This window comes from Leptodactylus fuscus, chromosome 7 (assembly GCF_031893055.1).
Source record: "Leptodactylus fuscus isolate aLepFus1 chromosome 7, aLepFus1.hap2, whole genome shotgun sequence".
NCBI lineage: Eukaryota > Metazoa > Chordata > Amphibia > Anura > Leptodactylidae > Leptodactylus > Leptodactylus fuscus.
The window spans coordinates 141,493,565-141,505,676 of NC_134271.1; the positions used below are offsets into that span (position 1 = coordinate 141,493,565).

At 43.7% G+C, this 12,112-nt stretch overlaps 1 protein-coding gene across 1 annotated transcript; it reads left to right on the forward strand.

Moving 5' to 3' along the window:
• Positions 1–2,804: 2,804 nt before the first annotated feature.
• On the forward strand, positions 2,805–11,725 carry LOC142214598 (uncharacterized). The gene is made up of 9 exons (XM_075283541.1): positions 2,805–2,873; positions 7,233–7,535; positions 8,673–8,717; positions 8,812–8,919; positions 10,274–10,330; positions 10,473–10,526; positions 11,409–11,454; positions 11,551–11,581; positions 11,696–11,725. Exons 1-9 carry the CDS (start codon positions 2,828–2,830, stop codon positions 11,723–11,725), a joined length of 720 nt encoding a protein of 239 aa, XP_075139642.1. The 5' UTR covers positions 2,805–2,827.
• The last annotated feature ends 387 nt before the right edge of the window (positions 11,726–12,112 follow it).

Below are 12,112 nucleotides of genomic sequence, written 5' to 3' on the forward strand. Positions count from 1 at the left end.
CCTTCTTTTCAGAATACTAATAAAGAATCCAGTTTTCCATCCTCATCCTGAGACAGATGAACAGACAAGTTTCCACACTTTAGATGTTATAAGAGCTATCTGGATAGAACCAAGAATTTTAGAAAAGAAGAACATGTATTTGTACATTTTTCAGGCACCAAAGACACATTGGCCAGATGGATCAAGTCTACTATTCTGGAGGCCTAGAGATTAGCAAAGCTCTCCTTACCAACCACACCAAGGACACATTCTACACGTTCCACAAAAGCGTCATGGCCTGAAAACACACAAGTATCTATTCTGGATATCTGTAATGTGGCTTCCTGGAGATCTTCTTCTATCTTCATCAAGTCTGGACATCTACTCAGAAGGTCCAGCCTTTGGCACAACAGTGTTTAATATGGTTTCCAAATGATGATCTCCGGCTGTGAGTTCAAAATAGTCACTATACCCCTTGACAAACTCATTGAGGGGTGTAGTTTCAAAATGGGTTAACTTTTGGGGCTTCCATTGTACTGACTCTGCAAATGAGACATGGCACCTGAAAACTATTCCTGCAAAATCTGCTTTTCAAACCCTTAGTGTTGCTTCTTCCCTTCCGCGCACTGCCGTGTGAACAAACATCAAGGATTTCTGTTCTCCAGAAAAAAAAAACTGCATAACAAATTGATAGACGCATTTTCACCTTTAACCCTTTTTGAATGTGCTAAATGAACGTATTGAAAATGCGTAAATTTCCCGTCTGTATTGTTTTAGTCTCCATAAAATGCTTAAAGGGTTAATGAACTTCCCAATGTTTTTGAGTTATTAGAGGGGTGCAGTTTTGCAAATGGGGTGACTTTTGGGGGGGTTTCTAATATATAGGCTTTTATGATCCCCTTCAAAACTAAAGTGGTCCCTAAAAAATGGATTTGGGAAATTTTCATGTAAATTTGGAAATTCGCTGTTACACTTGTAAGACCTGTAATGTCCAAAATAAATTCAAGGACAATTATAAGATGATGCCAATATAAAGCACGGATATAGTAGATAATATTTATTAACGTATTTGGGTGGTATGACTATCTCTCTGATAAGAAGAACATTTCACATTTTGAAAAATTTAAATTATTCCAAATTTTCTATTTTTCTGGAAAAAAAATGCAACAAATATTGATCACAGTTCATCTCTAACATGAAGTACATAGTACATGGGTCACAGACAAAAAAAAATCTCAATCACTTGGGTAAGTGAAAGTGTCCCAAAGTTATAACCACCATGAAGTGAGACTTGTCAGTTCTGAAAAATGGGGCTGAGTCCATAAGGAGTTTTTAGGTCCTTAAAGGGATTCTACCATTAAAACCTCTTTTTTTTGTGGATAAGACGTTGGAATAGTCTTTAGAAAGGCTATTCGTCTGTTACCTCTAGATGGGATCTCTGCCACGCCGTTCCTTAGAAATACCATTTTTTACCGGTCTGTAAATTAGTTCTCTGACAGTGATGGGGGTGGGCCCCAGCCCTGAAAATGCGATGGGGGCTTCCCCACTGCTGCTCGAGAACACGATCCTGCGACGCCTCTATCTTTGGTTGGATCCTCCCCTTCTCTGTCATCTTCCTCCTGCGTCACCTCCGACGCCTGCGCAGTTGGCTCTGCCACTGAGACACTAGTAGAGCCGACTGTACATGCCGGCTGGTGGCCATTTTTGGGAGGCCGCTCCTGCGCTTGTAGTTCAATGCAGGAGCGGCCTCCCAAAAATGGCCACTGGCCGGCATTCGCGCTCGGCTCTGCTGCTGTCTCAGGTCGGAGTCGGAGGTGACGGAGGGAGTCGGAGGTGACGCAGAAGGAAGACTACAGAGAAGGGGAGGATCCAACCAAAGATAGAGGCGTCGCAGGATCGTGTTCTCGAGCTGCAGTGGGGACGCCCCCATCGCATTTTCAGTGCTGGGCCTGCCCCCATCGTTGTGAGAGAATGAATTTGCATAACGGTAAAAACCGGTATTTCTAAGGTAAAAGACGAATCGCCTTTCTAAAGACTATTCCGACGTGTGATCGCCAAAAAAAGAGGTTTTAATGGTAGAATCCCTTTAAAGGGCTATTTTCTACTTGCCTGTGTACAGGGTCCAGGATGTGATCTATCCTGTATACATAGTTAGGCCTTAGTCACACAATCGTGGATTAAAAACGACTGTGAAACCTGACGAAAGAGTCTCTCGGATCCTCTTCTGACTGTCTGCTATTATATGCAGACGCATTGATCTCTATAGGGAGTAAATATAGGACACGCAAATGTGCCCATTGTATTCAATGTGTCGCAAAACGTCTGATTTCGACGCTCATGTGAAAAACACATCGATAGGGTTGAGCGATCGGGATCAGAAAAGATCGGATTCCGATCGGCGATCGAGCAAATTTCACAATCGGGATCGGCTGGAAAATGATCGGAAATCGGATTTTAAAATCGATCCTGAAATCTCAAGAACGGCTCAACCCTATACATCAATGTTCTTCGCCTTGTCCTGTTTTCGCCTCTTAATACACGTCCCAAGAAAGGGTTAAACCCTATAGTTGTTCTCTGCTTTATTACTAAAAACTTCCGACAGGTTTTATGGGTTCTCGTGAATCGCCCCTTGGTGGAGGACTCTAACCTGCAGCCTATTCACAAACCTGGCGAGGGCTCGGGTGGAGGCCAGGAACACCACGGTTTTGATAAATCACCATAACATCGCCAACCAGCCAACCAGGGGAGGTCCTAAGTAGATTAGGAAGTGATACTGATTGGTGGACATGGTCATGGGACTGTGGTCCTAGTTGGTGGACCTTCTCCGTCACTCCTGTGCCCTAACATAATGGCGGCTGCAAAGTTTCTAGTGGTTACAACATTACTTGCTGTCGGTGAGTGATAGTGTTTAGTGTTTGTGTAGCCGTCTATGAGTCCTGTGCACTCACGTCCCGCTTCACATGTGGTTGCATGTCTAAGCTCTTTGCGATGCTTTCCCTGTAGGGTTAATTCTGCTCTTTATGTTCTGGTATTTCCTGATCCTGTCCCTCCAGCTCTTTGCTTTTCTTCAGCACTCAATAGGACAGAGTCTAAGCCTCCGCCGCAGATAACAGGGCCTGATGACGTCATCGCAGCGTAGCGTGGGGGGGACAACAATGCCCAGAAGTCCTGTTACTTGTGTAGGAAGTTAGGACGTTGGCCTACAAGCCTCGCCGCTGCACCCCGTACATGTGATGTTTATGTGTTGTTGTTTATCCGCTGCCATGATGATATGTCACAATATGCACAGCTTGTATTTAGGTGAATATATGATCTGCACCTATGTAGGATGATCTGGGGACCTTATTGCCTGCACTACTATGATCGACATCCAGCGGACACCTAACAGACCCCATTATAGTCAGTGGGGTCCCTTAGGCCTTGTTCAATGGCATAACTACCGGGGTAACAGGGGTAGCGGCTGCCACAGGGCCCGTTTTTTTTTTTCTTAATAGGCCGTTACCAACTGGAGTTACTCCAGCCGGTAATGGGCCCTATTTACTTTTCGATCCTGGCAGGGGCCGAGATCGATAATTGACGCCGTGGGCCCCACAAACACTATTATTATACTCGGAGATCTTTTCAGACCCCCGAGTATAATGATTGGAGGCCCAGGAGAGGTAACGGAACATAAAAAATAACGTTACTTACCTCTTTGGGCAGGCTTCGGGCCTAGTTGTGTGACGTTCATGACGTCACAAGACCGGGACCTGTGTCCCAGGTCATGCGATGTCCCGAACGCCATTGAAATTGGCCGACACCACCAAGGACTGCAGCGAAGCCGGAGATAGGTAAGTAACTGTTTTTTATGTTGGTCCCCCCCCCCCCCCCCTTTGATCTCAGATTATTATACTTTGGGGTCTGAAAAGAGCCCTAAGTATAATAATTGTTCATGGCTGTTCACAATGAAATAAAATACTGTGTATAGGGACCACTATGGGGCATAATATTAAGTGCAGGGGCCACATTGGGCGTAACAGTATGTGCAGGGGCCACACTGGGGCGTAATAGTGTGTGTATGGGCCACTATAGGGCATATTAGAGCACGCAGGAATGCAGGGGGGGGGGAGTCGGACAGGGTCTCCGCTGTCGGTCGGGGGGGGGGGGGGAGATTGTCAAAAGTTTGCCACGGGGCCCCGCCATTCCTAGTTACGCCACTGGCTTTGTTCATGTCTGTTATGTAGAAACTCAGCGCAGAACCTTAGAGGTTGTGTAGTGCAGATTTATGTTTGTGTAGTGTAGTGTATATGTAATGGATCCGGCTCAAGGCAGTAGAGATGTTCTGCAGCAGGCTGGGTCTATACATGTAGAACATGGCAGCCTGTTACTTCTAGCAGGATTTTCCCTTGTGTTGGAATAAAAGGAATGAGGAAGAAGGATCCTGTGCGTGTGTGCGGCGTGCCACTGGTTTACCACCAATTCTATACATGATATCATGATATTTATCCCAGTGTTAAGGGGATATTGTCACTCCTTGGGGAGAGACCACCATATAGGTGTGTGGAGACTTATTAAGCCTTTAGCACTCCACTTCGCAAAGGACCATAGGAAGAATATGCAAATCTGTCTTCCATGATGTAATTAGGAAGTCAGCTGCTGCCTCAGTGTTGCAAACCAATAGAGGGCGCTCACTGGAATGTGCAAGCCTGTCTTCCCTGATGTAGTTAGGAAGACAGAATTCCAGTGAAATAACCCAATAAAGGCTGCTCCCTTTATTGGGTTATTTCACATTATTATTATTGGGTTATTTCACATTATTATTATGGTGGTGGCTAGTAAATATTCTTATGGGCTGTGATGACTCCCTTTACTGTAGAGTGGAGGAGCAACCACATAAACATTGTAATTATGGCATTCTCCGCTGGAAATCCTAAAGCTTGTTGTGGATTCCTAAATCAGTGTCTTGCCTGTTATAACTTACATGTACAGCAGTTTACACCTTCATGGGCAAATCTGATATGGGAATATGGAAGACCAGAAACTTTACATTCAGCACTCCTGACTAGGGTTGAGCCGATCTTGAGATTTCAGGATCGATTTTAAAATCGAAAATTTCCGATCATTTTCCAGCCGATCTCGATCGCGAAATTGGCTTGATCGCCGATCGGGATCTGATCTTTTCCAATGCCAATCGCTCAACCCTAGTCAATGCTTCTCTATGGGAAAACTCAATTTTAGGGTTGAGCCAATCTTGAGATTTCAAAATCTGATTTCCAATCCTCAATCCTACTCCTGACCCTTCGCACTAGTTTAGATGAGCCAGGTCACACTTCTGCAGCCTACTTTCTTCTTCATCTATGTTAAGGAACCTTTGACCCTAGGACACTATGCAATTCCTGGTCCATATACTAGAGGCAGAGCTTGCTTGGAACAACAAAGCAACATTTTGGATATGGGAACATTTTTAGGAGTCGTTCGGATGGTAGAGACCTAACAATTTCTCTGGATGTCTTAAAGGGTGTTTCCTGCTCCAACTTGAATTTTTAGACTACAAGACACCTAGACCCCACGAGGTCATCTGTTCTAGCAGCTTCAGGGTGAATAGGAGGCGAGTGCAGTACCGCTCTCATTAAGTAATAAAATCAGTAGATCAGTACTGCAATTCACCGGAAACACCTGTGGATGGGGCTGTACACTCTACCCCTGGTACCCAGAGGCTGCTAGAACAGGGAATCTGTGGGGGGTTCATGTAGATCTGAGGTTCCCAAATTTAGATCTAACGAGTCTTCATTCGAGTCTTCTGTGGACCCCTGGGGGTCCACCTGGACCACTTTGGGAATCACTGATGTAGATAGATCCAATTTGGGTCCAGAAAACCTCTTTACTTACCTTGGCCACTGGCATAGACCTATCCTTCAAAGAAGATACCAGAGAAGCTGCACAGGAAAGGAGGGTTCATGACTTGTTCCTGCTTCTAGAAGCTTTTTCTGACCCCTGTTGCTCCCTCAGTAGAAGAACCAATGCAGGTTTGGTTTCGGGCTCAAGTCCTTGATCCATTTCAGGTTGAACAAATTCAGATAGAACCAAAAGTGACTTATTATACTGTCGGGTCTCTTCAGATCTCAGAGTATATTAGGTGGAGCTCGGGGGGGAGGGGGGGGGGGTAAAAAATAAAATACCTTTATACTCACCTTCCGTTACCTCCTTGTGGTGTCTGAAGAGACCCCCGAAGTATAATAATTTATCTAAGTGCATGTTACAGAGGCCATTTTGGTTCATCCATAACAATTTTGGATATTCGGATCGAACCCAGATCGGAATTAATTGGTTTGTCCATCTATGGTTACAATCATGGTGATGTTTTGGGTAGAGGCGCTGCATGAAGAAGCGAGAGCTACAGTACAACTATTCCTGGCATTATTAACCCCTTAGCAAACCCTGCAGGAGGGGATGTTACCATAAAAAGAACAAAAAACTAAATCTAAACCCCTTGAATCATCTCCAGCTCACCAAGCCATGATTGTAGGGAAGGGCCTATAACGCACGTGTCATGTGCTTACATGGCAGAAACTCTTGCCTTGGGTGGCAGAAAAGGTGTGACAATCATTGCCCAATTTTCCCAATATATGCCCACCATTTCCATGGCCTGCGCTGCCACACACCACTAACCTATCACATTTCAGTCACGAGGACTGCATATCTATCCTTCAGAACATCCCAGAATTAATAAAGACCCCAGACCAAACCCAAACCCTAAATGCACCCCAAAATGAACAACTCCAGATTAACCATGAAATGCACCCCAAAATACAGACCTGGACAAGACCCTGAAATAGACAGACCAGACCCCAAAGTCTCAGTCAGACTCCTAAAGAAGTATAAACCCCCCGTGATACAGATCTGATGGCACTCTGTGTTCGTACAAGACGTCGTAGGTGCCATAGTAGTCTCCCAACCCAATAGTATAGTAAAAGAAGAACTCAAGTGTACAATAAAGCGCTGTATTTTATTCTACACTTGAAAAAGGGGTATCACCCCGAAACGCGTAGTGTGTTATTTTAATAACAGAATTTCTGGATTTTACTACTAAGCCCTGTTCCTGTTTTCTTGACCCATTTTTTGGGGGTCTACTTTGGTCCATACTACAAGTTTTATTGGGAGACATAAGACAAAATTTGGGGGGAGGGCATTCATTGAAATATCAGGAGAAGCTTCTTTTACTGTACATAGGATGTTGTAATGGTAATGTCCCCATTTCATGTCTTCTGTTGTAGCGGAAGGTCACCGTCATACCAACATATCCGGATACTTACATTCCTCCGTTAAATTCGAAACATCATCTGGCAAATCAATAGAAGTTACCTGGACTCATATAAATCCACCCAATGAAACACGGGTTGCTAAGTATCAGAATGGCACAATTACTGATAGACTGGATGATAGATATAAGCTGAGCCATGATGGAAGACATCTGGTTATCGAACATCTGACTGAGAAGGATAGCGGACTCTACATTGCTGAATTCACTTTGCCAAACGGTACATTGGTAAAGGAGACGTTTAACCTCACGGTTCTTGGTGCGTATTCACTTTAGTTATAATTGTTAAAATCAAATAAAAACTAAATCAATAATGGAAACAAACTATGATAACCAGTGTGGAACTGGCCCACCAGAATACTAGGGGCAGTGTTGGACTGAGGTTTATCTGGTTCACTAGATGTTATGATTCTGGGCCCCCACCCTCGGACAACCCCTAGGAATTAGAACTTAGCATCCTTGGGTCTTCTCTGAAACCATCATTGTCTTAGATCCTGAGCCCACTGGTGGATCTTCTGGTATTCTGGAAGGCCAGTCCAGTGGGCCTAGGCTCTAACGCAGAAATCGTCCATCATAAGACACCAAATTTAAGGGGTACTATTATATGTGCCTCTAAGTGGTGTTAGAAGGTGGGCCTAAAGAGCCTCACTCCAATCCTTGATGAATTTGGGATGAGAACATAATTTTAGAAAGGCAAATGCTCTGAACGTTATCCAATAGTAGGTCAAACATTTAGAAGGAATGTATATTATGGACATATACCGGAACTAGCCACTAGACCACCAGGTCAATCAAAAGTGTCCTCAACATTCAGGTTATTCATCTTTATGGCCTATCCTTATTCCCATCTTAATAAGTTACGGTATAACTTCTAGATCCAATTGCAGATCTGATGGAGTCCGACAATTCAGACCTTCACCAATCAGGGTTTTGTCCCCCATTCTGAATGGAGAGGTGATTGGGCCAGTGTAGCACTGCTCCATTCATTTTAATGGGGGAACTACAGTGCTTGACTATCTATAACACCCCCATTGAATCCGCACACCAGCCCAACCTTCTCTCCATTCAAAATGGGGCACAAAACTCTGATTGGTGGGGGTCTAAGTGGTCATACCAACCCTCAATTCAGAACGGGGTGATAGGGGGCTGATTGATAGATGACTAAGAGGTCGGACCCCCGCCAATCTGCTTATCCCCTATCCTATGTGTATTTACTTGTTCAGACATATTGGCCACACAGCCCCCAACGCCCTGATGGCTACAACATCTCATGTCCAGTTTACCAAATTGGAGTCTTGATAGACATTTAACACCTTGGTGAATGATCCCCATTGCCACCATATTAATAGGAAGAGACTATTTTTGAATAAACCCTATAATACGTTATTATTCCTAGGAAAACCTAAAGATGAAAAGCCGAAAAAGAACGATATAGATAAAGGTGAGATAAGGGGTATCTTTCTTCTGTAAAGATCGGGGAGGGGGAGTTTATGGCTTTATTACCTTTAGATATATGAATTTTTATGTTTTTACAGATGATGGTTATCTAGCAATTGTTATCTTTGGTATAACTTTGTTAGCGATATATGTGGCTCCGAAATTGTGGGAACGTTGGAAGAAATTTCGAAGCACAAACAGACCAGGTATGTTCAGTCTAGTTAAGAATTTATCAATATCCAATCGCCATCTCTGTCCTTACAAAGTCTGAGATAAAATGCTGCATAGAAGGGAGCACTGAGGAAAATAAATGGCAGGGTATCGCCCCCTCTTGGTAGTGACTTAGATTTTCAGTTTTAGCTGCTTTAACCCCTCCCTGCTGCCGTACACTAAGTGTATAGTTAACGCTCAGCACCGTAATAGTATGACACCGTAATGGCGCACGCGCAGAAGCTTTGCCTGTGCATTACTTCCAGCATTCAGCTGTATTACACAGTCGAGACCCAAGACTAGCCATAAGTCAGAAAATAATCCATTTGGTGGATTAACCACTCACATGCCATGATCAAGAGCAACTATGGGGGGTCAACCCCACAAACACCACTATCATTATTCCTGGAGGTCTTTTCAGACCCTCGAATATAATGATTGTAGGGCTAGAAGAGGTGAGGGAACATAAAAAACACTGTTACTTACCTCTCCTGGGCTCCAGAAGGCTTCAGGCCTATTTGGTGACGTCCCAGATGTCACGTGGGTCGTGCTTGTGTTATAATACGTCCTGATGTAGGCCTGGCTCAAGTGATAGCTATTTCATCATTGAAGATGGCCAACATCAGCTGGGAGTGCACCAGAGCACAGGAGAGGTAAGTAACAGTGGTTTTTTTATGATTGCATCCTCCACTGGGTCTCCGATCATTATATTATGTTCTCGGGTCAGGTCGCTCTGGGTGAGGGGGGGAAGGGGCCATGTCAAATGTTCACCTTGGGGCCTCGCCATTCCTAGTTATGCCACTGGAGCAAACCAATTCATAATGAGACAGATTCATTATAAGTTTTCAAAACATTTTGAGTTTGTCTGAATCACTATTATACTCTTGAGACCTCAAAATATAATAAGAGGAGGCCCAGGCGAAGTGTTGAAATACACAAAAATACTCTGCTTCCCTTACCTCTACTGGGCTCCCTTGCTGTCCTCTGTGACCATCTTTTGGCTACCTGAGAGATGTCACAGGCTCTGGGGACAGTGAGGCTTGTGACAGAGCCTCCTTGGTCACTTGGTGCGCACAGATGCCATGACACTTGGACACCATGATATAGCCACACGCCACCCATCTTATGAGGTTCGCCGTCTCTAGTTGTTATCAGAAACTATCGCCAAGCTTCTTACTATCAACTATAATATAATACTCATGTCTATTGTGTCTACAGTGAAAAAAATATACATACCAAATATTGGCAGTGGCCAGTGGTCTTGCCCATCATTTGTTAGCTTGAGAGATGAGCCTGATATAGTTCTCTGCAGACTATGACAATTTATCTTAATTATCTTGTTGTTCCTAGATGGCCAAAATGATGGGGCGAAGAGGGAAAACCTGCAGCCTTCTGTTCAAGATACAGGTAAGTCAATAATATCAGCGAGCTAAAGGTCTCACCAACAAAATCCATGGAGGCCAAAACTCGCAAATCATATTTTCCATTGATCTAACATTGCACACTTCATTGCTAAACTTGTTATAATACAGTAAGGTCTTGTTTCCAGATGACCAAAATGGGGCTGAGACTGAAAACTTGACAGCTCCTGTGCAGGATACAGGTAAGTCAACAGAGCGGTAAAGGGAATGGGGTAACGGTCAAACCAGCATTCTCAGGATTGGGACATCAGATGTTTCCACCAGTATTGGGCCCTTCTTCTGTAAAGATCTATGGTGGCCATATTAGTCAAGAGATCTTGGAAGAACTTTAATCTTGGGTCATGAAATGTCCACCCTTGGCTAGTGGAATTGTTGGGATGTATACAGTATATGGATGGGTTTATGGAACTAAAATGGTCCACCATAAGTGGTTAAAAGCTGCTAATATTGACGTGTTGGTACTGGAGATGGGTAAACCTCACAAGATTAATTTTGTGACTATTGTGAGACTTGTTCACCTTGGTTCAGTCTGAACTGGAAGTGACTCTGGGATCTCTTCAGACTCCAGGGACGGTGTGAAAACATAATAAACACTGATACTCTATTTCCATCTCCTCTCCTGATCTCCGTTGGGGCGTCCGATGCTCCCTCTGGATCCTCTTTGGTCATTTTCCAACCTCTTCCAGCCTCTCTGATGATTTCATGTCACCTCTGAAGAGACCCCCACAGTATAATAGTGATTCATAGATGATGAACCTCAAAAAATGTGGGTTATGTTGAACCCAAAAATTTTGGAAAATTCTTAACAAATCCATCTTGTTATGAACCTGTTCACTCATTTCTAGTTGGTACTGAACCTCATACTTCCCATGAAAGATTAAGCCTGCTCAATAAAGGAGTTGGATAACCCCGTTCTGAAGGTGGGCTGATCATGGATCTCAACTTTGCCCCGAGTTGGTCATCAATGGTCCGGTTATTGGTCTATGTATGGACACGAGCCCAATGAAACTTACAATACATGTTACAGACTTGATAAAACCATTGTTCTTCTGTTTTCTTCCTAGAAACTCAAGAGTCTATATTCATCGAAATTCCTCGCAAAAAGATTGAGTAAGAAATTTGCAGTTTTTCATTTGACTTCTATAAATGTGATTGATAAAAATACTCGATCAAGTCTAACATTGATCATATTGTCTCTTTATGTAGCGTAAAGCCTGAGGAGGAAGAAGAAGAGGAGGTAAGTCGCTGAACTCTGCTACCTTTACAACCAGATTTGTAGAGCGGAGTCTTCTGGTCATCGATGAAACTTACTGTACCTTTGTTTTCGATCTTGAGTATGTTACTTCTGTAGAAAGGGATGTCTACATCACATCCCCCATGAGGCTGATCATACCCTAGATAGTTGTCTTCCCGGGACCTTCATACACCTGCACAGTTTGGAGATTGGAGACACCTCCACCCACATTAGTTGGTCAACTGGTCTCAAACAAAGGACCAATTTTGACCATCGTTCATCCAATGTTTATGAACACTTTTAGGGTTTCCTTCCAACAACGTGACCTTCCCTATTCTACAATGATGTGGTTACCCTTTAGGTAAACAGAGTTGATCGGCCCCTCAACCTGTAACCACAAGTAATAGTCTACAACATTAATATAATACAAGTAATATAAGGATTAATAGAATTAAAATGTTATCAGTGTCGATCTGTGCAAACATTAAACATCTCCCCCTCAAGATGGACCTTACAGCGGTGAAACGTGATAGA

Coding starts and splice junctions, on each gene's coding strand:
- LOC142214598 (XM_075283541.1), top strand. CDS start 2,828: ATGGCGGCTGCAAAGTTTCTAGTGGTTACAACATTACTTGCTGTCG. Junction 8,920..10,273: donor TCGAAGCACAAACAGACCAG/GTATGTTCAGTC, acceptor TGTTGTTCCTAG/ATGGCCAAAATGATGGGGCG. Junction 10,527..11,408: donor AGCTCCTGTGCAGGATACAG/GTAAGTCAACAG, acceptor TTTTCTTCCTAG/AAACTCAAGAGTCTATATTC.